Raw genomic sequence first — 27,717 nt, 5'->3', positions numbered from 1 at the left:
TTTGAATTTTGGCCTAAAATGAGACTATTATAATTCTCATTAATTTAATCTCCCCTCATGAGGAGGATTACTTTAAATGAGACTGAAGGAACCCAATGTCAAGGTAAAGACAGTGCAACCCAATTTAATGCAGAGACAGGGTTTCTTAACAGCAGCACCACTGACAGACTATACATTGTTTGTTGTGCTGCCAGCCCTACTCACTATAGAATGTTCAGTAGCATTCCTGCCCAGCTCAGACAACCAAAAATGTGTCCAGAAATTGCTAATATCCCCCAGAGGACAGCACTGTCCCCTGGTGAGAACCACTGTCCTGGAGAGGATAGACTGATTATAGAATTCCGGTATAAACAATTTTCTAAATTTTATTTTAACATTAAAAATGATATATGTTAGCAAGTAGACACCTTACGTACTTTCTCCAGTAATGTTTTAAAGAAAATTATAACTAGTTATATTCAGAAGTGAACTAAAATAGTAAATATTAAAAACTGGATCTACTCCATGAAAACTACTAAATAGTAAAGTCTGGCATATTTGGGCTGTTTTTCTCAAATTATCATTAATTTGCTATCACTGTATTCTGTAGGAAAGGACAAGAGCAGGCAACCCAACCAAGATTATGGCTTAAAACATACCTGCTCAAAGAAAGGATTTATGGCAGAAAAGGCTGCCTGAGCTGTCCAAGAAAGTTTCAAGTTAGGGGTCTCTTCTATCCTTGAAATATCTGTCTACTCATTCCTCAGGAATGACAAATATAATTATGTAATGATATAATGTACTCTCATTAGTATACAGAGATCATGTGTGTACATCTTTTTTTCTTGTTTTTAATGTATCTTTTTCTTTTTTTCTTCATGTGTATAAATCTTACATGAATTTTTATATAAATAAGGGAGGTAACTGGGTAATTTCTCTAGTGGTACAGATTTGCTGGAATCCTAAAACGACAGATTCAATTCTGTGTTAGGGTGGTAAACAAATTACAAAATTTAATTTCCATGATATTTTCCTTTCACTTACCTTGATAAGATATCTAGTTATATCCCTCCCAGCAATATCCAGTCTCCTGGTAAGATGAGGGAGAGAAAAGCCTTCATATACTGGGCAAATGTGAGTCACACCATCTCCAGAGTCTACCACTACACCAGTCAATAAACCTGCATAAAAGCCAGGGGGATTTAAATAAAAAGCCAAATCAGAAAAACCAAAGCCAGCAAGTTCCAAATACAGTAGGGAAGCCAAAATAGAAACGCAACCAACTAGAAGCCGGAATTTATTATTTACTTATTTTGCAGTTTGTTTCCAATGCATAAGTATTAAAGTGAGTGTTCTCTTTTAAGACTTTTAGTCTACTATTATGTGCTGCCCAAGGAGATGAGAAGAAACAGACCCTGAGACTGAGGACTGAAAAACAGGACTTTTTTTTTTCTTTTTTTTTGAGACAGGGTCTGGCTCTGTCACCCAGGCTGGAGGAGTACAGTGGCTCAATCTAGGCTCACTGCAACCTTCATTTCCTGTGTTCAAGTCATACCTCCCACCTTAGCCTCCTGAGTAGCTGGGACTACAGGCATGCACCACCATGCCTGGCTAATTTTTGTAATTTTTTTGTAGAGACAGGGTTTCGCCATGTTGCCCAAGCTGGTCTCGAACTCCTGGCCTCAAGTGATCTGTCTGCCTTGGCCTCTCAAACTGTTGGGGTTACAGGCATGAGCCACCACACCGAGCAGAACATGTTCTTTTTTTTTTTTATTTTGAGACGGAGTCTTGCTCTGTCCCCCAGGCTGGAGTGCAGTGGCGCAATCTCGGCTCACTGCAAGCTCTGCCTCCTGGGATCACGCCATTCTCCTGCCTCAGCCTCCCGAGTAGCTGGGACTACAGGTGCCCGCCAACACGTCCGGCTAATTTTTTGTATTTTTTTTAGTAGAGACGGGGTTTCACCGTGTTAGCCAGGATGGTCTCGATCTCCTGACCCCGTGATCCGCCCGCCTCGGCCTCCCAAAGTGCTGGGATTACAGGCCTGAGCCACCGCGCCCGGCCGCAAAACATGTTCTTAAAGCTCTGTACAATTCTTTATTTTTCTCAACTTAGATAGTTTTGAATATACTACAAATAACATATACTGTCTGTTCTGGAAAAATGCCTATTGATACTAGACAGCTAGAAATCTAACAAAAATTAAACGTGGCTAACCAAAGCATCACTCTGATTATTCACTGGAAACCTTATAATAAAAGGCAATGTCAGTTAAACCTCGTAATAAAAGAACAGCAAAGAAGCTTCTTTGTTTCCCATGTTTCCTCAACCTCCTGGGCTCGTGATCATCTCACCTCAGCCTCTGGGACTATAGGTGTGTGCAACCACACCCAGCTAATTTTATTTTTTATAGAGATAGGGATCTCACTATGTTGCCCAGGCTGGTCTCAAACACTGGAGATACAGCCATTTGACCGCCTTGGCTTCTCAAAGTGCTGGGATTACAGCCATGAGCCACCATACCTGGTCAAAAAAACTTTTTTTATATTTTTATTTATATATTTTTTGAGACAGAGTCTCGCTCTGTCGCCCAGGCTGGAGTGCAATGGCACAATCTCGGCTCACTGCAACCTCTGCTTCCCGGGTTGTTCAAGTGATTCTCCAGCCTCAGCCTCCCAAGTAGCTGGGATTACAGGCACACGCCACCATGCCCAGCTAATTTTTTGTATTTTTTTTTTTTTTTAGTAGAGACAGGGTTTCACCGTGTTAGTCAGGATAGTCTCGATCTCCTGACCTTGTGATCCACCCACCTCGGCCTCCCAAAGTGCTGGGATTACAGGCGTGAGCCACCGCACCCAGCCTAAAACTACCTCCTTTTTAAGTTGATATAATTTGTCCTTCCTTGATGCAATAAGCCTCATAAAACTCATATACAGCCCTTGAATGTTGTACTCTTAAAAAGAAGAGGCTTTCCATTGCAAAAAAGACAAAAAAAAAAAAAAAAAAGAGGAATTCACACCATCATCAATTCAAAAATACTCCCAGTAACACTGACTAATGCCAAGAATTTACATTTTATTTCCCAAAGAGCCCTCCCTACCCACCTCACCTTATTTTCTACCACTTCCATCAGGTTACATACTGGCCTTTCTCCAAACACACTTGACCCATTTCCAGTGCCACACACTTTTCCCACTGGATTATCCCCTTAAGTGCCTAAAAGACTCCTTGGCACGTATCTGACAGGCCCAGACATTCTCAGTAAGTTCCTGTTGAATTTATAAGGCCATAAAAAAAAAAAAAGAGCTCTCCCAACATGGCCAATATTTTATTTCCAATAAAGAGGGAGGCAGTTGCTAATGGCAATATCAAGAGAATATATAAGTAGTCCCCTCCATTAAACCCACCTCAAAAGTTAGAAATGCACTCCCAAATGTTTACCTTCTCCTTTTTAATCTACTATATATTTGACAGGCATGATTTTATGCTACCTTTTTAAATCTCTGCGTATTTTTTTTTTAACTCAAGCCAATCCTGGGGACAAATTCCATGTATAAAAAATTAAAATAGCAATGCCAGGCACGGTGACTCATGCCTGTAATCCCAGCACTTCAGGAGGCTGAGGCGGGCAGATTACCTGAGGTCAGGAGTTTGAGACCAGCCTGACCAATATGGAGAAACCCCATCTCTACTAAAAATACAAAATTAGCCGAGTGTGGTGGCACATGCCTGTAATCCCAACTACTCGGGAGGCTGAGGCAGGAAAATCACTTGAACCCAGGAGGTGGAGGTTGTGGTAAGCCGAGATTGCACTATTGCACTCCAGCCTGGGCAACAAAAGCAAAAATCTGTCTCAAAAAAAAAAAAAAAAAAAAAAAATTAAAATAGCTTAAAAGAGAGAACATCCTATTTTTTTAAAAATAAGTCTTTCAGCCTTTTTTTAACCTTAAATCCATATTTAGCAAATAAAAATGTATATAAAATCTTATGGGCCGGGCGCGGTGGCTCACGCTTGTAATCCCAGCACTTTGGGAGGCCGAGGCAGGCGGATCACGAGGTCAGGAGATCAAGACCACGGTGAAACACCGTCTCTACTAAAAAAATACAAAAAATTAGCCGGGCGTGGTGGCGGGCGCCTGTAGTCCCAGCTACTCGGAGAGGCTGAGGCAGGAGAATGGCGTGAACCCGGGAGGCTGAGCTTGCAGTGAGCCGAGATTGCGCCACTGCACTCCAGCCTGGGCGACAGAGCGAGACTCCGTCTCAAAAAAAAAAAAAAAAAAACAAAATCTTCTTTCACAAATTTTAAAAACTGTGAAAATATTTCAAAGTGTGGTATATAAATAATGTAGTTTTCTGGGGCTTATAACTTATTGAGAAACCAAATTCTCGGACATAAAACGTACATAATAAATGTTTGATGAAGTGATTTTTCTAACAGTTAAGCTTCACCTACCTTGAGCATACAAAGTCAGAACTGCCTGGATGGCTACATATACACCAGAAAACTGGTAAGTTTCAAACATTACCTGTAAATGCAGACAGAAAGAAAAAAACTGGTATTTAGAAAATTACATAATAAATAAATGTTTTCTTCATGGTCACAGAGTGAATTAATTGCCCAAAATAGAATCAAATGGACCTGAAATAGTCTTCCATTTTCATCAGCTCCTCTTGTTTCTTATTAAAGTTCTGCTGCCACAGAGCTCCAAGTCTGAAGACAGATTTCTGGATACATACTAAGTCCCCAAGCATTTCATAAGCGTGACAAAGCAAAGATTTCTTAGTGTATTAGTTAATAACTAACTAGTGTGAAAGAAAGCTCTCTGTATTGAACAAGACTCTCTTAATTGACGTCCCTTAAGGGAAATTCTTTTTTTTTTTTTTTGAGATGAAGTCTCACTCTGTTGCCCAAGCTGGAGTGCAGAGGCGCAATCTTGGCTCACTGCAACCTCCACCTCCCAGGTTCAACTGATTCTCCTGCCTCAGCCTCCCGAGTAGCTGGGACTACAGGCATGCACCACCATGCCTGGCTAATTTTTGTATTTTTAGTACAGACAGGGTTTCACTATGTTGGCCAGGCTGGTCTCGAACTCCTGACCTCGTGATCTGCCTGCCTTGGCCTCCCAAAGTGCTGGGATTATAGGCGTGAGCCACCGTGCCTGGACAGGAAATATCTTTTAATTCAAAGACAAAATATAGAAATTGCTTTACAGAGCTTCGTAGCCCCTCCCTTAATCTGGGCCAGGAGTATAGCTCTGTCTACCCTGAGGAGCTTAAAAATGAATGAATGAATGAATGAATGAATGAATGAAGGAACGAAGGAAGGAAGGAAGCAAGGAAGGAAGGAAGGAAGGAAGGAAAAAGAAAACAGTAAAATGGCATGGCAAAGACAAAAATCAATGGTTAATTCCTGATTGCTGGAAGATACAGAAATGGCTTAGCTGCTGAGCCCAGTCCCTACTTGAATCAAGACTGTAATTACAACCTCCAAATGAACTATCCTGGAAGGAGGAGTTGTTTCCTTTGTGCCCTCACTGGTCACACACATGTTCATTCTCTGTAGCCCAGGTCAGCTGGGAACATCCTGCATGATTTTTTTTGGTGATCTAGACTGAGCACTCCTTGACTGGTAGGGTTGCCTATCACTCTGAATATCTAAATATTTAGAAATTTTACAATTGACCACAATGAAAATTACACAGAATTTAAATTCTACAACTCTGAAACACATACTCATACTCATCAATTAAGCAATTAGATAGTCTGAATAGTATTTTATTCCATCATCCTTTATTCCACCTCCACAGGGATGAAAATGGAAGAATGATCATATATATGCACATACCAATGTGAAAGCATGTTAATGAGATTAAGGTAGGATACTATCAGTCATAGACATATTTGTAGTCATAAACAAATAAGAATATTAAAATATAAGCCGTAAGAAATCATATGGATTCTTTAAAACCATGATCTTAGATTTTCAAAACAATACAAAATTGAGTTTTAATACAGGCTTTAAAAATACTAACAACATTTTCTTCTAAATCCTTTCAAAAATTTCCATCAACATTTAAACATATTCATAAAATATGTACATTAAATAGTAACTGGAAAGCTACAGAAGTTATTTTCTACTTCATATATACAAAAATAAAAGAACCTTGAAAAATTACTTATTTAAACTATGAGGATCATAGCTCTCTTGCTCTCTCTTTCCTCTGTAACTGCTTATTTCATTATTTCATTAGCTTTTTTTTCTTTTTTTGAGACAGAGTCTCACTCTGTTGCTCAGGCTGGAGTGCAGTGGGGGTGATCTCAGCTCACTGCAACCTCCACCTCCTGGGTTCAAGCAATTCTCCTGCCTCAGCCTCCCGAGTAGCTGGGATTACAGGCGTGCACCACTACTACTCTACTGTTTTTAGTAGAGATGGAGTTTTGCCATGTTGGCCAGGCTGGTCTCGAATTCCTAGTCTCAAGTGATCCACCTGCCTTGGCCTCCCAAAGTGCTGGGAGCCACCTAGCCCGGCCTCATTAGCGTTTTCAATCTCCTTCTGCTGGCTCCTCCTATCTCTCTGGTCCTTGGCCTTTTCACCACCGTCCACCCTCTCTTCTTTGTTGAACCATATTATTTATATCCGGATGACTCTCAAGTTTGTATCTCCAGCCCAGTCTTTTCTCTTGAACTTGATCTTATATATATAACTACCTGTTTTGACATTTCTGCTTGGATGTCTAATAGGGACCTACAAACTTAACATGTCCAAAATTGAACTCTTGCTCATTCCCCTTCAAACCCTGCTCTACTTTTCTCAGTTGTTCTCCCGACTTCAGTTAATGGTAACTCCATCTTCCAGTCAAGCCAAAACCTTTGGAGTCATCTCTGACTCCTCACTCTCTATTACCCATATCAAATGCATTAGAAAATTCTTTGGCCCTACCTTCAAAATAGACCTGTAATCTGGTAATTTCTCACTATCTCTACTACTATTACTCCAACCCTAACCATCATTATCTCTTGCTTAAATGACTGAAAAAGTCCCCAACTGTTCTATCTTTGCCTCCTTGTGGGAAACTCACAACACAACAGAGAAATCTAAATCTGAGCATCTCCCTTTCCTGTAACAGCCCCATATTTCACCCACAGTAAAAGCCCAATTCCCCTCCCCCCCCCCTTTTTTTTTTGAGACTGAGTCTCGCCCTGTCACCCAGGCTGGAATGCAGTGGTGTGATCTCGGTTCACTGCAACCTCTGCCTCCCAGGTTCAAGCGATTCTCCTGCCCCAGCCTCCCAAGTAGCTGGGATTACAGGCGTGCGCCACTACGCCCAGCTAATTTTTCTATTTTTAGTAGAGACGGGGTTTCACTATGTTGGTCAGGCTGGTCTCGAACTCTTAACCTTGTGATCCACCCGCCCCAGCTTCCCAAAATGCTGGGATTACAGGTGTGAGCCACCACGTCCAGCCGCCCAATTCCTAATTAGAGCCTACAAGACACCAATATTACTTATTTGACCTCATCTTCTGTTGCTTTCCCCTCACACTGGCTTCCTTGCTTATTCTTTAATATGCCAGGCTTGTTCCTAACTTAAGACCTTTACACTGGCTACTCCCTTTATCTGGAATACCATTCTCCTATATATCCTGGCTAACTCACTTACCCTGTCTGTTTAAACATCACCTTCTCACAACCTATGTACAATTACAACCTCCCACTCCCCCTTAACCTGATTTATTTTGCCTTTAATACCTACAGCTGACCCTTGAATAACAACAAGTTTGAACCACACAGGTCCACTTATACACGATTTTTGTCAATAAATCTTTCCTGCCTCCCCTTCCACCTCTTCTGTCTCTGCCACCCAAGACAGCCAGACTAACCCCTCCTCTTCTTCGTCAGCGTGAAGACAATGAGGATGAAGATCTTTATGATGATCCACATCCATTTAAGGTATAGTAAATGTATTTTCTCTTCCTTATGATTTTCTTAACAGCATTTCCTCTAGCTTACTTTATTTTAAGAATATAGTATACAATACATATCATGTTGTCGGTAAGGCTTCTGGTCAACAGTAGGCTATTAGAAGTTAAGTATTTTTGGGGGTAGTTAATTTTGCACGTGAGTAGGGAGGGTTGGTGCCCCTAACCCTGCATTGCTCATGGGTCAACTGGATCGCTCACCTTCTAACAAACCATTTAATTAACTCTGTAACTGCTTATTGTATTAGCCTTTTCAATCTCCTTCTGCTGGCTCCTCCATAAAAAATTAACTTAATTAACTCACTAAATTAAAAACTTAATTTTTTTGGTCTGTTTTACCCTGTTAGAATATATACACTCCATGGCAGTAGGATTTTTTGTTTACTGATCTATCCTACTTTCCTACTTAGAATAATGACTAGCACATAGTAGATACTTAATAAGATCTGAAGGAAAACAATTGTTTTTATTCTCTTTATCCACAGCAACAGTAAGAAAAAAGAAAATTTTTGATTTAACATAATATCACAGAAATACATGTGCATATCCTGCAGAAAAACTCACCTCTACGATCTTCTCTCTGTTTTTGGTTGGGTTCATAGGAGGTTCTGTGAGTAAGATTTTACAATTTCTGGTATCTATATTAAGTTTCTCTGGTCCAAATGTGTAGTCCCACAGGTGTTTCATGTCATCCCAATTTCGTACTATGCCATTTTCCATAGGGTAGTTAACTTCTAACATTGATCGTAATTCACTTGCCTCATCACCAACCATAAGATCCTAGAAAATTATGTCAAAGCTGTAGATCAAAATTTTGCATAATATTTAAGAAAACTTGGGAATAATTAATTTTAATCTTTCTGACACTTGCAAAATAAATCTTTTTATTCCACAAGTTAGAAAATCTTTTCTATCAAGAACGATGTCTTAGAAAGTTTAATCATGGATAATAAATTTTTGCGTACAATGTGGTTTAAATCAATAAATTGACCTTACCTTTAACACAAATGTTTCCAAAAGAAGAGCAATAGCACAAATAAACCCCACATTTTCATATTTTGGAGGGTTTTGTATGAGGTTTCATCTGTTTCTTTTGCTCAATTGTTCAAAAAATAAGGCCTGTGATATGTGAAATAGCACATTGGGGGAAAAAACTTGTAGAAAAATGCTCAATGCATGCAGCACATTTCTTTGCACTAAATATCAAAATGATAAATGTAAGTAATATAAAGCATAATGAAAGAAGCAAAAAATAAAATGATTATTACTCTATAATAACGCATATATACACCAACTAACTTATAAATGGCACAAACTTCTATCTACATATGCCTGAATAAGAATTTAAACTGTTTCTACATATGCCTCACCAAGGTGAATGAGAATTTGTAGTTATAAAATATTAAGATATAGGCAAATAACCCATCCTTTAAAATTGTCTCCTGAGCAACATTTTCAATCTTAAAGTATTTTGGAAAACTACACCATCACACATGAAGCATAATACTCACAAGTCTTGTCTCCAATGAGAGCATACTTAAGATGACCCACATTTGAAAGTCACATTTTGTATATATAATAAGTAAGGATGTCCTAGCATTTAGACTTATTTTTAGAAAACAGCTAGTCAAGATGTTAAATAATATTAATTTCTACATATGTTGATAAATTCAATTAAAAAAACTAGTATCAGAAGTAGACATTTGCTACAATATGTTAAGTTTTAATTATGGAGAGACAAAAAAAAAAGCAGCAGCAAAATTAACACAAGATTTTTTTTTGAGACTGAGTCTCGCTCTACTACCCAGGCTACAGTGCAGTGGCATGATCTCAGCTCACTACAACCTCTGCCTCCCAGGTTCAAGCGATTCTCCTACCTCAGCCTCTTGAGTAGCTGGGATTACAGGCACCTGCCAACATGCCCGGCTAATTTTTGTATTTTTAGTAAAGATGGGGTTTCACCACGTTGGCCAAGCTGGTCTCAAACTCCTGACCTCAAGTGATTCACCCATCTCGGCCTCCCAAGTGTTGGGATTACAGGCATGAGCCACCGTGCCTGGCCAACATGAGATGTTTTAAAAAGAAGGCTTAAAAATATATGAGTTTTAAATAAAAAAAAAAAAAAAGAAAAAGAAAAAGAAAATATCAGAGATGAAACCAAGGTGAGGACTCTAATAAAAAAACAAACAGATGTCTGGAAAATCCACTAAAAGCAACATCAAAAAGTATAACATAGTTAAAAACAGATGCTAGAAATGTTCAGTAAAAATTTCTGTTGCAATTTCTTATGAAGTTCATTTACCATAACTTACTAACTTACTACTCAAATTTCTGAAATATTAAATGTTTAGACTCCTTTTTTTTTTTTTTTGAGATGGAGTCTCACTCTGTCACCCAAGCTGGAGTGCAGTGGTGCCATTATGGCTTACCACAGCCTCAACCTCCCCAGGCTCAGGTGATCCTCCCACCTCAGCCTCCCAAGTGGCTGGGACTACAGGCTACATGCCCAGCTAATTCTTGTATTTTTAGTAGAGACAGGGTTTCACCATGTTGCCCAGGCTGTTCTTGAACTCCTGGCTCAAGGGATCCGCCCACCTCAGCCTCCCAAAGTGCTAGGATTATACGCATGAGTCACCACACCCAACCGTTTAGATTCTTCTATGAGGAATATGCAAAACTAAAAATCTGTATTTGTGAATTCTGGTTAATAACATGCACATGTTGAAGTATTCAGGAAGAAGTATACTGGTATCTGCAACTTACTCTGAAATCCATCAAAAAACAAGATGCACTGATGAATGAATAGATGAACAGATATGTAATAAATCAGTATGATATATATTAATGTCAGAATCTAAGTGATGGATATACAAGTTTCATTGTAAAATCATTTCAATATTGCTGTTTTCTTAATACTGCTTAATAAAATGTTGGGGGAGAATCTATACCTGTAATTATATATACTATTTTTGTTACTAACTTTCCTCTACGTCTTTTGTGTTGTACAAGATAACAGATTAGATAATTAGATAATATAATCAGTATTATTTCAGCCAATTTGAAATAAGTCTGATCTGATTTCAACAGAAATTTACTTTTTGTTTAATGTACGAATAGGGGCTTCCATTTACGTGACCCAATGCCAACTCTCAATAAATGCCTCGTGTATCTACTTCTAGGACCACACATACTATAAAGGATTAACTGAAAGAAATGTTTGGAATTGAGTATCCTTACCTTCCTCAGAACAAAGAGGACATTTAAAATGGAGTATTAACTTACTTAAGAAGTACGAAGTTTGACTATTCAAGCTATCCAATTAAAAAATTTTCATAGCTAAAATTTTAATCAAAAAATCCTACTAAGTGTTATATAACTTGCCTTCATCACTCAGAACCACGTTATAAGTGATCAGATCAGACCTTAGGTTTTAACCACCTGCCCCACCACTGAACATCACCTATCTGAAACAATGAAAAAAATCACAGTAACTGAGATGCTGTTTCAAAGGTATTTATACTTCATGAAAAGTGGGTAGTAGGGATTATATTTGCCAAGAATCATTTTGAACAATGTCACCTCAAATTAGAATACAGAGTAAACTCAAGTTCAAAAGCACAATTAAATCCCTAGAAGAAAATTCCACTGAAAACATTTGTTTGTTCAATTAACTAATAGAGGCAGGGTTTTGCTCTGTCACCCAGGGTGGAGTGCAGTGGCCCTGTCATCACCCACTGCAGCCTCGAACTTCTGGGCTCAAGCAATTCTCCTGCCTTAACCTCCCAAGTAGCTTGGGAGGCTCATATCACTATGCCTGGTTACTTTTTAAAAAACTTTCTGTAGAGACAGGGTCTTGCCATGTTGCCCAGGCTGGTCTTGAACTCCTGGGCTCAAGCTATCCTCCCACCTCGTCTTGCCAAAGTGCTGGGATTACAGGCATGAACCACCTCACTCGGTCAAAAACTTCTGTTAAAATAAGCCTACACTGTTCTCTACAAGCACACTCTTTCCTTTTCTTTTTTTTTTGAGATGCAGTATCACTCTTGCCCAGGCTGGAGTGCAGTGGTGTGATCTTGGCTCACTGCAACTTCCGCCTCCCAGGTTCAAGCGATTCTCCTGCCTCAACCTCCTGAGTAGCTGGAATTACAGGCACACACCACCACACTTGGCTAATTTTTGTATTTTTAGTAGAGACGGGGCTTCACCATGTTCGTCAGGCTGGTCTTGAACTTGTGACCTTGTGATCCACCCGCTTGGGCCTCCCAAAGTGCTGGGATTACAGGCACGAGCCACCGTGCCCAGCAGGCACACCCTTTTCTTAATCTCATTAGAATATTAACACAAATGTATGATCTTCGATTTAGGACAAATTTCCTCTTTTAAATGTTTTTGATTGTTCAAAAGAAAACTTCACAAAGTTACTATTACTAGTTAAAACATATTTAGAAGTGCCTGATTTTTGTCAGAGATTCTTACAAACAGTATTAAAAACAAACTTGAAAAGTGTCTACTACAGAAGCACTTAGACTATCACAGAAAAATACAATGAAAGAGTTAAATGTCTGAGATAAGCCCAGCAAGCTTATAGTTGTAAAGAAAAACGCACTGCACAATGTTATTTATTTGGGGGGAAAATCTGTTGTTTATAGAAAAGCTTTACCTTTTTCTTATTTATCCTCAGATAACGTTGTGAAATCTGCTCATCAGTAAGGATGATACGGAAAGAATTCTCTTTTTCTATCTATGGTTTATTTACATATTAAAATTTTACTCAGTTTATTAAGTACACATATGATACCATACTAGATGCAAATATACATACAGGCTATGACAGTCAATGTTCAATTTAATACTGGTCAATAAAGTGAATTTATTCAAATGTAACAACTTCACTTGAATTTTCTGGATCACACATATCCTATATAAAGCCATTTGGTTTCTAATATTATGCACAACACATTCCGTTTTAACTATAACATTCATCTACAAGAAAAACAAGGAAAACAATTCAAAACTATGTTAGTAATTAGTTCTTGTTTGGTCCATTGTACGCAATCAGGAAAGTATAGGACTTAATTAGTTGCTATCAAATTGAAGCAATGAAAAAGGTTAAAAATCAAAGTACTTAAAATAAAAATATGGAATAACCCCCCCTCCCCAATACTAAAGGGACACAAAACAACAACTACTGTCCCATCAAGCAAAAGTGGAAAACAAACAGAGCATGTGTGTAACCTCACTTACCATCTTTTTGTTATTCTACTTCAACGGGTCAAGAAAGGTGAAGAGAGAGAAGGTAGAAGTAAGAGTCAGAAAAGGCCTAAATAAAATCCTCACTGAAATGTTTAAACATACAAGCAATAGAGACAATTAGGTTGAGGTCAGATGCAGTACTACTATATTTAATGGAGTTAATAATTAGGGCCAAATTAACATGGACAGTTATTCCTGAATGCAAATTAACTCATTAAACGATTTAAATTTTCATTTTTTAGTCTACCACATTTTAGCTAACAAGACACAAAAAGTATAAGTCAAAATACTAAGCACAGGAATTCCAAAAAGTAAGCTTCTTTAATTCATTACTGAACTTAAGAACTTTAATTAAGAAAAATAAATGATAACAGCAAAGGTCTAGCTGAGTAGGCAGAGAGTTAGATAGCTCAGGGTTGTTTTTCCAAGCTCTAGTGTTCAGGTTAAATTTATTTGACACAGGTATCTTTTGCTGTTTTCTACTCGAAGAACAATTTAACTTGATAGGCTTATAAGATTGCACAGAGTGAACAGAATTGAGCCAATAGAATACAGAAAGACAAACCATACAAGCAAATGCTGCTAGGGAATTCCTTGGCAAAAATGTTTTATTAGCATATTGACAGATTTGATTTCTATCACTTGGCCTTAAAAACGAAGAAAGTGGGCATGAAGAGATGTGTAGTTATTTGTGCCTATGTTGGAAAATAAATTTATGGCTATACATGATATTTCTTCCTATCCCAAAAATTTTATTGTCCAGTATATAAAAAAGCCATTCTTTAAAAACCTGACACTGAATAAAAAGTATAGCCTTCAGCTTCATTAAACAGTTTATCCTTATCACTATTATTAGCTAATTTCCAGTCAAAGTTCATTTAAGATAGAATTCATTTGGAATGAAAGGAGTTCACAATAAGCAAGTAAGGAATCCCACAAATATTCCAAAAGCTCCTTAAAAAGGAAAAACTTATATTGAGTGTCCCATTTTATTTTTTTTGTTAACAGGAGAGGCCAGAAAAATTTGCTACTTTAACTCTTAAAAAAAAAAAAACTAACACAGAACCCAAGTTTCAGCTTGTATTTTTATTCATTGTGTAACTCAACTCTCTATCCCAAAAGCAGAAGGCTACATAGCAAATCTCTACCACCTATTACCACCTTCCTACATAAAACAAATGTCCCAAAGAGATACGCCCTAATGCATATTTCAAATGACTCATAACCTTACACTGAAGGCTTGCTAAAGACTATCCAGATAGGACCAACAATGCTAGCATGTTCACAAATAATTCACTAAAAAAGACCCTAAATTCTACGGCATTCTGTATAACTTGATCCCTCAGTCACCTGAAGAACTTAAAGCCAACTGGTGACTACTGCCCTCTCACTGTTCTCTTTCTTCTCAAATATTGTAACTCCTACTTGATTTCTGATCCCTTTAATATGGGAGAAAAATCTATCATCTTTACATGTAGTCTTTCATCTTAAATACAGCGAGTAGGCAATGAAAACTTTCCTTCCTCTTTATGGTAAGATACATAATGCAAGGCCAAATAAAGGCTTGAATGGCTTCCTTCTGCACATTATGGAAATAAGTTACATTAATGAAAAGAGAAATCAATGAGATTTACACCCTATGTCTTCCTAAATGGCTATATAAAAAAGTAGAGGGATCAGGTCATAAAAACATGAAAAGAAAAAGTCTAAGGTGCGAAAGAGACACTCACATACAATGACAAATATATGGAATTGAAAGACATAAAAATACCGGGCCAATTTCTTTTAAAAATTATATTATGTAATAGGACTTAAGTCACTAACACAGTGTTTCACATTAATGTAATAAACTTAAGTATTTTACTCCAAAGAGTAATGGCATCAAGCCATACATAAACAAAATCAGATGAAATTAACTTCAATTTTTGTGCCCTTGTTCAGGTGTTGATATAAATTAAAAATATGAGAACTTCTGCCCTCCCCTTTGCTTTTCATGGCAACATATTTTAAAACTACTTAAAAGAACTGTTAAACTACTTTTATAAGAACACCTCACATGTCTTGATTATCATTTATCAATAAATAAAATATTACCTTGATTTCAATGTTTCCCACTTTGGTGGTTGATCTGATTATAGGTCTTCCAACCAAAGCTGGGAAGATGTGTTCTGGAAAGTTAGAGCCTGCATATCCACACTTCACAAACTGGAATGAAACAGTAAAATAAAAGTGGGTTAGCATCAGGATATTTACTATATTTTAAGACAGCATCTCAAAAATACCACTTTGCATTTATATAACATTTTAAACTTTTGGTGCTTTCAGTCCACCCGAAGTAGCCACTCAATCTATCGCAACGTCTCCTTTTTACTTCTTTCATGGCATTGCCTACTTCCAGGGTTCATGTTTATTTACTCTAAATTAGTGCCTAAGTTCCCTCACTAGAGCAAAAGCCTCGTAAGAGCAGGGAGCTAAGCTGATCAGTTTGTGCTGGAATCCGATACCTAACAGAGCTCCTGGCACACAGTGCTCACTCCAGAAGTATCTGTGGGATGGACAAATTCGCTGAACAAATGCTAAGGTTTTTTTTGTTTTTGTTTTGAGATGGAGTTTCACTCTTTTTGCCCAGGCAGAAGTGCAATGGCATGATCTCGGCTCACTGCAACCTCCGCCTCCTGGGTTCAAGTGATTCTCCTGCCTCAGCCTCCTGAGTAGCTGGGATTACAGGCATGCGCCACTAAGCCCAGCTAATTTTGTATTTTTAGTAGAGACGGGGTTTCTCCATGTTGGTCAGGCTGGTCTCAAACTCCTGACCTCAGGTGATCCGCCTGCCTCAGCGTCCCAAAGTGCTGGGATTACAGGCGTGAGCCACCGTGCCCGGCCAAATGCTAAGCATTTTTAGAAAGAGAAATGTGAGAAAATGAACAGAACTAAAGCTTCAATTCTAAAGCAGACTTTCATTCATTTTGGGCAAATCACTTAGACAATGTCATTTTCCAAAATGGGAAAACCAAGTGTCATTTAAACTAATATCACTATATTATGAAAATAAAATTTATTAGGCATTTTTGGCTATTTGTTTGAGACGGAGTTTCACTCTTGTCGCCCAGGCTGGAGTGCAGTGGCGTGATCTCAGCTCACTGCAACCTCTGCCTGCCGGGTCCAAGCAATTCTCCTGCCTTAGCCTCCCAAGTAGCTGGGATTACAGGCACCCGCCACCATGCCCAGCTAATTTTTGCATTTTTAGTAGAGACAGGGTTTCAGCATGTTGGCCATGCTGGTCTCGAATTCCTGACCTCAGGTAATCTGCCCACCTTGGCCTCCCAAAGTGCTGGGATTGCAGGCGTTGAGTCACCGCACCTGGCTAGCTATTTATTTATTTATTTATTTATTTATTTATTTGAGACAGAGTCTCGCTCTTTCGCCCAGGCTGGAGTGCAGTGGCGCCATCTCGGCTCACTGCAAGCTCCACCTCCCAGGTTCACGCCATTCTCCCGACTCAGCATTCCGAGTAGCTGAGACTACAGGCGCCCACTACCACACCCGGCTAATTTTTTGTATTTTTAGTAGAGACGGGGTTTCACCGTGTTAGCCAGGATGGTCTCAATCTCCTAACCTCGTGATCTGTCCGCCTCAGCTTCCCAAAGTGCTGGGATTACAGGCGTGAGCCACTGCGCTGGCCCTATTTACATTTTTATATTTAGATAAACGTATTTAGTAATACCAGGTAACATAATTTCATTCTCTGTGTACTGCTCCAAGGAGAACATATCATTGTGATAAAACTTCCATTTTATACATAAGAAACCGATATTCTGAAGGATTTAACTACAGTAGAACTTGAGAGAATCAAGAGCTTTTAATATTTTTTAATTTAAAAAAATATATATTTTTTTTAATTTAAAAAAAATATATATATATTTTTTGAGACAGAGTCTTGCTCTGTCGCCCAGGCTGGAGTGCAGTGGCGCAATCTCGGCTCACTACAAGCTCCGCCTCCCGGGTTCACGCCATTCTCCTGCCTCAGCCTCCCGAGTAGCTAGGACTACAGGTGCCCGCCACTGCGCCCAGCTAATTTTTTGTATTTTTAGTAGAGACGGGGTTTCACCATGGTCTCGATCTCCTGACCTCGTGATCCACCCGCCTTGGCCTCCCAAAGTGTTGGGATTACAGGCGTGAGCCACTGCACCTGGCAAAAAATATTTAAAATTTAGAGTTGGGGTCTTGTATGTTGCCTAGGCTGGAGTGCAGTGGCACAACTGCAGCTCATTGTGGCCTCTAACTCCTGGGCTCAAGTGATGCTCCCACCTCAGCCTCCCAAGTAGCTGGGACTACAGGTATGTGCCACCAGGCCCGAACAAGTTTTTATTTTCATTATTATTTTTTGAGACAGTCTCACTCTGTCGCCCAGGCTGGAGTGCAGTGGCTCTATCTCAGATCATTGCAACCTTGGCCTCCCCCCCACCCCCCCACAGGTTCAAGTGATTTTCGTGCCTCAGCCTTCTGAGTAGCTGGGACTACAGGTGTACCTCACCACCCCCAGGTAATTCTTTTTTAGTAGAGACGGGGTTTCACCATGTTGTCCTCAAACTCCTGACCTCAAGTGGTCCACCTGCCTCGGCCTCCCAAAGTGCTGGGATTACAGGAATGAGCCACCATGCCCAGCGTAAGTTTTAAACTTTTTTGTAGAGATGGGGTCTCACTATGTTGCACGGGCTGGTCTGGAACTCCTGGCCTCCAGTGATCTTCCTGTCTCAGCCTCCTCAGTTGCTGGGATTACAGGCATGAGCCACTGTGCCTGGCAGTTACAAATTCTTGTACAGTCTGTTTACGCTGGTCCCAGTGGCTCACACCTGTAATTCCAGCACTTTGGGAGGCTTAGGTGGGTAGATCACTTGAGCCCAGAAGCTCGAGACCAGTATGGGCAACATGGCAAGATTCCCCCCCCAAAAAAACTACAAAAAATTTAAAAATTGACCAGGCATTGTGGCATGTGCTATAGTCCCAGCTACTCCAGAGACTGAGGTGGGAGGATCACTTGAGCCTGGGAGGTCAAAGCTGCCGTGATCATGTGAGACCCTGTCTCAAAAAACATATAAAAAATAAATAATATATAGTCTATTTAGTAAGAGCAGACATTGCAAGGAAAGGGCAATTAAAAATTTCAGGGTGGGAGGAGGAAACTATATAAGAAAGGAAATGTAATCATAGTCTGCACCCTCATTAACAAGCATTTATTTAATGTTAGCTACACTGTGTTTACTGATTAATTCCAACTGCCTAGAACAGCGTCTGGCACATAATAGGTACACAGTAAATGATCAATAAATATTAAAAGTTTTGCTATTGACTTAACAGTATGATACCATGATTGTTTAAAAATATATTTAATATTCAGAAAAAGTCTATTTTTCTATGGCTCCAGGCACCACACATTCTTAGAATTAAAGATGAAAAATAGAACCTGAATGTGATACATGACAGTAATAAAACAAAGGTAGACAGAAAATAGCAATGTACCTCTTGACAGAAAGCTACTATGTACATCACTTGAATCACATGAGGCCAGAAGTTTGAGATCAGCCTGACCAACATGATGGAAACCCATCTCTACTAAAACCAACAAAAATTAGCCAGGTATGGTGGTGCATGCCTGTAATCCCAGTTACTTGGGAGGCTGAGGTATGAGAATCACTTGAACCTGGGAGATGGAGGTTGCAGTGAGCTGAGATCACGCCACTGCGCTCCAGCCTGGGCAACAGAATGAGACCCTGTCTCAAAAAACAAAACAAAACAAAACAAAAAACAAAACAAACAAAAGAAAGCTACTATCTACAAGAAACTCTTTTGTTTAACGTGGTAAAACTTAGCAAGATCTTATGTAGCTCTCCAAAACATAAAAATTTGATATTTTCAAAGATCTCTACAGCAGACCTGTTGGAGATGATGTTGATGAACCACATTTAATTATAAATAGCCTAGGACATTCTGCCATCCAGAATTTCACTTGTCTTTTTTTTTTTTTTTTTTGAGATGTAGTCTCGCTCTGTCATCCAGGCTGGAGTGCAGTGGCATCATCGCAGCTCACTACAACCTCTGCCTCCTAGGTTCCAGCAATTCTGCCTCAGCCTCCCAAGTAGCTGGGACTACAGGCACCTGCCACCATGCCCAGCTAACTTTTGTATTTTTAGTAGAGACGGGGTTTCACCATGTTGGCCAGGCTGGTCTCTTAACTCCTGACCTCATGTAATCCACCAGCCTGGGGCTTACGGGCATAAGCCACCGCACCCGGCCCCACTTAGTCTTTTAAAAACAGAGTTTTTTCAAATATGTTAGAGTCATGACAATCAGATTAAAGCTTTTATGAAAAATTTGTCTGAAATGAGGAAGGTTCACACTCCCAAGCCACCTCAATTCCTATCCTTTCACCTCATGTTTACATTTTATTAATAGAAACTACATAAAACATATTATTCAGATGTCTTCTTACAAGCCCACAAAACCTAGTCTTAGTTTATATTGAGCCACCAAGGTAACAGCATTTTTCAGATACAGCTACCCATTTCTAAAAGTATAATCCAATTCTTTTGGATTATTTTATTTTATTCTATTTTATTTTATTGAGACTGAGTCTCACTCTGTAGTCCAGGCTGGAGTGCAGTGGCGTGATCTCGGCTCATTGCAACCTCTGCCTCCCGGGTTCAAGCGATTCTCTTGCCTCAGCCTTCCGAGTAGATGGGATTACAGGCGCTCGCCACTGCACCTGGCTAATTTTTGTATTTTTAGTAGAGAAGGGGTTTCACCAAGTTGGTCAGGATGGTCTCAATCTCCTGACCTCGTGATCCACTTGCCTCAGCCTCCCAAAGTGCTGGGATTACAGGCGTGAGCCATGGCACCCAGCCTGGATTACTTTTTAAGGCAGAAGTTAGCATGATATGATAGCATATGCAATAGATAACCCACTTGCTCACAGCTACTTCCCCTTGGCAGTGGTTGATAGTGATGAACTGGAATACACTTCCCACCCTTAAAATGAACAGAATTCAGGAGTACTAGTTCATTTTTTCTCAATGTCTTCTTAAATAATGTGACCTGAGACTTGGAGGAAAAACGACCTCAGAGAAGAATAACATCTAGTATTTTTTAGTATTTTCAAACTAAAACATACACACACACACACACACACACAGCTCTCACACACTCTTCTCTCCCAAATCACCCTCTTTTTTAAGTCAAAATCCAGTTTACTTGATACAAACTTAAATGATAGGGAAGAGAATCTGTTCTCGTCATTATCCCAATTGTTCCCACATTTCTGTATAACATCTGTCATGATCACCAGCCTAATGTCAGTCATAATTTACACAAATATCTCAAATATGGGAATTTAATACTATTTTGATATTAAATTATTATGCCTACCTCCAAGTAATAAACAGATATAGTCAAAAGTATCCATTTATCAGGATGAAAATGCTCACTTATATGGGTATAAATTATCTCAAAAAAATTATAGAATGAATGAATGAAAAGAGAATCTACCAGTTTGTAAGGTTCATTTTTGGCATGCTGAATGTAAATAAATAAGTTTACTAAGTGAGAAATCATAAGAGAAGCTGGAGGTGGCAGGAGGAGCCTGGGATGGAGCATAGGTCTAATCCTAGTGCAGGGAAGAGGGTGCTAAGGTTGACACATCTCCCCTCTCCTTCAGAGCTACACACACTGGACACACAACATGGCAAAGTGGCAAATAATCACATCACTCAAAGTCTTCCGATTATAATCGTTCAGATGGGTAGTTTGTATCTTAACATTCTTGTGAGTATATTTTAAGCAACAAACATTTCCCAAGTTAGAAGACAAACACTGAAATCCCTGAAACGATAAAAACTGTAAACCTACTATTACTGCTTAACAAAAAAAGGCTTTTTATTCAAATTAAAGATTATCAATCACTTATTAATAAAACTATTCTGCTTGAGCAGTAGTTTATTGGTAACAGATGCTGCCATAGAATTCAGCACCAGCTTTCATACAGGGTATATATTAATCCAGCAAGATAGCAAAATCACACTATTTCACATTACTTCAAATGTGAAAACATTAACAGTTATAATAACAAGAATTAAAATAATTGGCTGGGAATGGTGGCTCACACCTGTAATCTCGGCACTGTAGGAAGCCAAAGTGGGTGGATTGCTTGGGCCCAGGAGTTCGAGACCAGCCTGAAGCTACACAGCAAAACCCCATTTCTACAAAAAATACAAAAATTAGCCAGGCATGGTGACACGCACCTGTAGCCCCAGAAACTCGGGAGGCTGAGGTGGGAGGATCACCTGAGCCCAGGGAGGTCGAGGCTACGCTGAGCCTTGAGTCATGATTGTACCACTGCACTCCAGCCTAGGCGACAGAGTGAGACCCTGTCAGGAAAAAAAAAAAAAAAAAAAAGGCTGAGTGTGGGGGCTCACACCTGTAATCCCAGCACTTTAGGAGGCCGAGGCAGGAGGATCATTTGAGGTCAGGAGTTCAAAACCAGCCTGGCCAATATGGTGAAACCCCATCTCTACTAAAACTACAAAATTGGCTGGGCATGTGGTGCATGCCTATAATCCCAGCTACTCGGGAGGCTGGGGCACAAGAATCACTTGAACCTGGGAGGCAGAGGTTGCAGTGAGCCGAGATTACATGAATACACTCCAGCCTGGGCGACAGAGTGAGACTCTGTCTCAAAAACAATAATAAAATAAAATAATTAAAAAAAAATTATATTGGCTACTCTGGGCACACTGCCTATGGGGTAGTCCTGCTCTGCAAGAAGCAGTAAAGAAAAAATAAAAATTATAATTTTAAAATTATATATTTTTTTGTAGAGACGGGTCTCGCTGTTGCTCAGGCTGGTCTTGAACTCCCAGCCTCAAGCAATCCTCCCACCTTTACCTCCCAAAGTGCTGGGATTATAGGCATCAGCCGCTGTGCCTGGCCCCAATTTTTCAATAATATAAAACTGACAACCTGATTACTTCTGCAAATAATAATAATAATAATCAGTATTTTAAAAAAATCTAGGCCAGGCACAGTGCTCACGTCTATAATCCCAGCACTTTGGGAGGCTGAGGCGGGCAGATCACCTGACGTCAGGAGTTGGAGACCAGCCTGACCAACATGGAGAAACCCCATCTCTACTAAAAATACAAAAATTAGCTGGGCATGGTGGTGCGCACCTGTGATCCCAGCTACTGGGGAGGCTGAGGCAGGAGAATTGCTTGAACCCGGGAGATGGAGGCTGCAGTAAGCCAAGATCACACTACTGCACTCCAGCCTGGGCAACAGAGTAAGACTCCATCTTAAAAAAAAAAAAATCTAAACCATGATGTGATAAAATACAAAGAAAACATTCTTTTCTAAACTATCATTTGGTATCATTGGTATCATCTTAATCCTTGAAATTCCTCCCCCATGTCAATCATTTTAAGACTTGGTGACTTCGTTCTTTCATTGTGTGCAGTAAGGCTGTGTTTAAGAAATAGATTTTACCATATATAGTTTCCTCTTCATAGCAGTGTGGTTTAAACTCGTTCCCTTACTTCCCACTGAGTCATCAAATTGTAAGAATATGAACAGTATAATGTTCAAGCAAAAATGAAAAATTCTATCTACATCTGCTCTAAAAGTACATTTTTTTCTCTTCAAAAAAATAATAACCTGGGATTTATAAAGCCCCATTTGGGTTTATTTAATATTTATTTTCCCCTTACTAATTTTATCTCATGGTACTGATATTATTTAGTAAGTTAACTGCACAGTGACTGTTCTGATCTTAGGCCACCAAAATATTTATTCTACTTATCCCAAAGCATTTTGCAAGATGAAACCAAATTTGGTTTTGGTTTGTTTCTGTTTCAAACACTCCTAAATTCAACATATAAAGTAGCATAAGCCTGATAAAGCAGGCCACAATCAACTACAAATGTCAATTACATAAATGCAAATGCAATTATTCTAGCGCTATAAACTCTGTACGACTGGACCTTATTAAGCACTGTGCCAGCAACATAGCAAGCACTGGGGAAACGTTCATTTTGTTGGTGATCTAACTCAATGCGGATGAAATCACCCTAGTCTGGTAACAAGACACATAACACCAGGGGCCTGGGCCTAGCTCATGAAGAGGACCTAAACCTAGAGTTTCACAGACCTCCAGATTTTCACCTGTCTGGGCCACTTTGAGTGGCTTGATTTCAGAAGGAGGTTTGAATGGTTAAAATCCACATAAATTATTGGATCAAATGAGTTTTCCTCCTCTGGGCAACCCTACTGAGACACTGGTCAAGCTGGGAGATAGAAAATCGAGCGGGACCAACATTGGGCATGTGATCGTTAAGAACAAACTTGTTTCCAGGGAAGCTTGTCCAACCCATGGCCCACATGAGGCCCAACACAAATTCATAAACTTTCTTAAAACATTATGACATTTTTTTGGCGATTTTTTTAGTTCATCAGCTATTGTTAGTGTATTTTATGTGTGGCCCAAGACAATTCTTCTTCCAATGTGGCCCAGGGAGGCCAAAAGACTGGACACTCCTGCCCTAGAATATTTAATTTGGGTCTGCCAGAGAGGTTAAAAGAATCATCAACTTTTTAAAAAGCCTATAATTTTATTTTTATTTTTGTTTTTACTAGATATGCGGTCTTGTTATACTAACCCAGGCTGGTCTCAAACTCTTGGCCTCAAGAAATCCTCTCACCTCGGCCTCCCAAAATGCTGGAAATGCAGGCATGAGGAACCACATCCAGCCAGCCTACAATTTTAAAACCTAAGGCATGTAAGGAGCAAATGAAAACACCTTAGGATAACAACTATTTCCATAAATGTTCAAAATTACATCTGATATCTTCTTTAATATTTAATTATAAAGGAATCATTATAACTTCAGGTATCTAAATAAAATCAAGATGATTATTCATGTCTACAAATGGTAAGAAACAGAATACACAATCTAAGCGGTTCCCAGTCCTCTACATACTCAGAACTATTACAGCATTCCTGTTATATGATTCATGTATTTTATCAGCACTGTTTCTTCATTTGAAACCAATCATGTCCATAGAAAATCTGCATAAAATTTCAAAATAACTAGAAGCATAAGAACAAATAAAGTTTATTTGAATTAATTACAGTCACTTTTTTCATTTATGACAGGAATTGATCATTTGTCTTAAGGAAAAGAATCTTAAAAATATGGATTAGACACAAGACTAACCAATAACATATTACAATCAGCTTTCTTTTTTTTTTTTTTTTTTTTTGTGACAGAGCCTCACTCTGTCGCCCAGGCTGGAGTGCAGTGGCGTGATCTTGCCTCACTGCAACCTCCGCCTCCCAGGTTCAAGCAATTCTCCTGCCTCAGCTTCCCAAGTATCTGGGATTACAGGCATCAGCCACCACGCCCAGCTAATTTTTGTATTTTTAGTAGACACGGGGTTTCACCATGTTGGCCAGGCTGGTCTCGAACTCCTGACCTCAGGTGATCCGCCCGCCTCGACCTCTCAAAGTGCTGGGATTACAGGCATGAGCCACTGCGCCTGGTCTCATTGTATGTTAACACTCTTTTTACTCTAGTCCATTTTTAACACAGTTCAGATGAAGCTACCATAATTATTGCTTGTAAAATTCTGTAACAAATCTAATCAAGGGCAGTATTATGGCAGTAAATACCAGCTCTTTTCCCCCTCAACAATTCAGATTCCAAAGTGTTTTGTTCAAGTAAAATGTACTTTAATTCATATATCATATTTATGGGAGGGAGGGGAGAAAAGTCACAAAATGGTTAGAAATCACTATAGAAGTCATCCAGAATAAATAATATTTCCATCTTCTAATTTGCTGACTTTGCTACCCAAAATACATTTTTTTTTTTTTAAATCTGGCAAGAGGGAGGCCTGAATGAAACAACTTTTTTTTTTTTTTTTTTTTTTTTAATTGAGATGGAGTTTCACTCCTGTCGCCCAGGCTGGAGTGCAGTGGCGCAATCTTGGCTCACTGCACCCTCCGCTTCCTGGCTTCAAGCGATTCTCCTGCCTCAGCCTCCCAAGTAGCTGGGATTACAGGCATGCGCCACCACGGCCGGCTAATTTTTGTATTTTTAGTAGAGACCGGGGTTTCACCACGTTGGCTAGGCTGGTCTCGAATCCTAACCTCAGGAGATCTGCCCGCCTGGGCCTCCCAAAGTGCTGGGATTACAGAAACAATTTTCAAATAGTTTCTAAATCAGTGCTTTAGTCAGATTTTACAATTTTTTAATCTTAAAGGCTAACATTACCTGTATTCTGAAACGAAGGGGAAAAAGGGGACTGGGGGTGGGATAACCAACACTAATTAACTTCCCCTAAGGCCAGTGGAATTAACACTTGAGTCTTGCGGGGTCCTAGGTCACCCAAAACCACTCAATGGAACATGCTGGTCTCCGCCGGCCTGCTCCTGGGCCAAATCACCAGTAAGTAGAACAAAAAGTGAACGATGCGCTGCCGATCTGGACCCCTTCCCTCGAAAAAACTAATAAAAAGCCCAACAAACACAGCGAAAGGGCTGATGTCCACACTCCATGACAGCACTTCCCTTTTTTTTTTTTTTAAAGTAAACCCGCTTCCTGCTTCTCGTTTGGTGTATCTTCAACTATACAGGAAGAGGAAGGCCTCTAGGTCTTTCTCCTTTTTACAAACCCGCGGCCCTGGGGAAAAGAACCCTTCTCGGAACACACAAACCGAGCCTTTTACCCCTCCGTCCGCTTTAGCCCAATTGCCCCCGCATAAGCGCGGAGCAGGTCCCTGCCAGGCGGCCAGTAGGCTCCGCGTCCAGTGCCGGTCTCGCCCGCCGCCCCGACCCGGAAGGTTGGAGGGGGTGGCAGGCTAAATGGGTAGCAGGCTCAGGGGAGACCAGGGAACGGCCGGCTCGCTCCCACGCCCGCGGAGGTGGGAGGCACCGCCCCGCGCCCCTTCGCCCCGAGGGCCCGGAGGTGCAGCCCAGGGGGCCGAGGGCCCGCGCGCCCGCTGCTCGTCCCCGCCCGCGTCTGTAGCCGCCAAGGCCTCCTCGCCCGGCGCTTACCCCGGTGCCGTTGTCGCACACCACCACCTTCCTGCCCTGGCTGTCCATCGTCCGCCCAGGGAAGAGCCGCTGCAGCCGCACAACCTACAGCCACCGCCGTCCGGCCGTTTTCTCTTCTTCCTCCTGCGTCTTCCCGGCCCCTCCTTCGGCCCAACTTTTTTCCCCCGACCGGAAGCCGCCGTCGGGCTCCGCCCGTCATTTAGCTGAATGCCCGCACGAAAAGGGTGGGATGGGCGGGCAGCGCGACTGGCAGCGGTGAGCTCCAATAAAAGATGGAGGAGCGTCGAGGCCCCGCCCGCAGCTCCGCTTCCGGCTCGGCCGTCACGGTCGGTGCCCACCCGGGTTCTTCGCTGCTTCTAGTTCCCGGCGCTTTGCCGGGCGTTAATGGCGGCCAACATCGCGGGTGCTGAGGCTTTCTCCCTAAAGTGTCACAGGAGCTAAGGGCGTCGCTTAACGAACTGCAGAAGACGCAGGCAGGTGAAGGACACCGGTTCTGCTGCGGCAGTGGAATGTGGCGGAGAAGCTGGCGGGTAGGGCGAGGAGCAAGCCTGGAGGTCCTGGCGGACCCCACCATTCGACAGGGCTTGGTGTGTCATTGCTTCTAGGCCTTTTCAGCGGACAGAACTGGGGTGGATACACACATGCTTATTTGAAATCATGCGTTTGTTCCGTACTCCAATGTCAGCCCACCCCTTCTTTGCCCAAGTTGGTCCATGGTCAAGTGAGCGAGAGCAGGTGCCTGCATTTCCAGTCTCGTGGCTCACCGCCTCCTTCTTCTAGTAGTCCCATGTTGCATCACACCTCTAAAGTACATGTAGTTCTGTGAACCCAGAGCCTTGGCTTTGAAATCAGACAACCCCAGTTTCAAACGTGGCGCTGCCACTCACGAATTTTGTGATTTTGGCATACCCCTGTCTGCATGGGGATAATAACTTCTATCTCCGTAGGTGTGGTAAGGATAAAAGTCTATGCATAGAGGAAATGTTCATTCAGTGGTAACTATTTCTAATTCTGTTCTTCTGGACCTATGATTCTATCTACGATGCCTCATTTTTTTTTCCTTTTTAATCAATTGGCAAACTTGTGCTCTGAGACCCAGCTTGTCACATCTCTGATGACGGCTGATATCCTCAGGATGTTCCTTACTTCCTTTCTCCCTATTACTTTACTATGAATATATGAATAACATTGTGCTTATTACATGCAACAAATATTTATTAGATGAATGACATTAAAATTCACCTTTAAAATGCCATCCTTTATGAGAGGTGAGAACTAGAACTTTTCCTTCTACATGGCTGTACATGTTCAACAACTAGAATAAAACAGGCATCATGAACCCTCAATCCAGTATTCTTTTTATAATATAGCTGCCTGTCAGTTTTCACTGTTCTTTCATTAGACCAGT

The 27,717-nt window shown here is 40.5% G+C and overlaps 1 protein-coding gene across 3 annotated transcripts in view; it reads right to left on the bottom strand.

The window, feature by feature from the left end:
* ACTR2 (actin related protein 2) overlaps nt 1-26,580 on the bottom strand; it is a 43,287-nt gene extending 16,707 nt beyond the window's left edge. The window contains exons 1-6 of one of the 3 annotated variants that reach the window (XM_030826978.1): nt 26,310-26,572; nt 15,302-15,412; nt 13,199-13,213; nt 8,519-8,734; nt 4,430-4,502; nt 1,024-1,160 (exon numbers count right to left, since the gene is read on the bottom strand). In XM_030826978.1, the coding sequence (XP_030682838.1) occupies nt 1,024-1,160; nt 4,430-4,502; nt 8,519-8,734; nt 13,199-13,213; nt 15,302-15,412; nt 26,310-26,357 (600 nt within the window). In that variant the 5' untranslated portion in view covers nt 26,358-26,572. Of the gene's footprint in view, nt 1-1,023; nt 1,161-4,429; nt 4,503-8,518; nt 8,735-13,198; nt 13,217-15,301; nt 15,413-26,309 lie in introns of all 3 variants that reach the window. The other 2 variants (XM_030826980.1, XM_030826979.1) reach the window with 2 other exon arrangements.
* Nucleotides 26,581-27,717: the final 1,137 nt, after the last annotated feature.

This window comes from Nomascus leucogenys, chromosome 14 (genome assembly GCF_006542625.1).
Source record: "Nomascus leucogenys isolate Asia chromosome 14, Asia_NLE_v1, whole genome shotgun sequence".
Taxonomy (NCBI): Eukaryota; Metazoa; Chordata; class Mammalia; order Primates; family Hylobatidae; genus Nomascus; species Nomascus leucogenys.
Note: the sequence above shows the minus strand (reverse complement) of the source record. Positions and strands in the feature narration are given on the sequence as shown.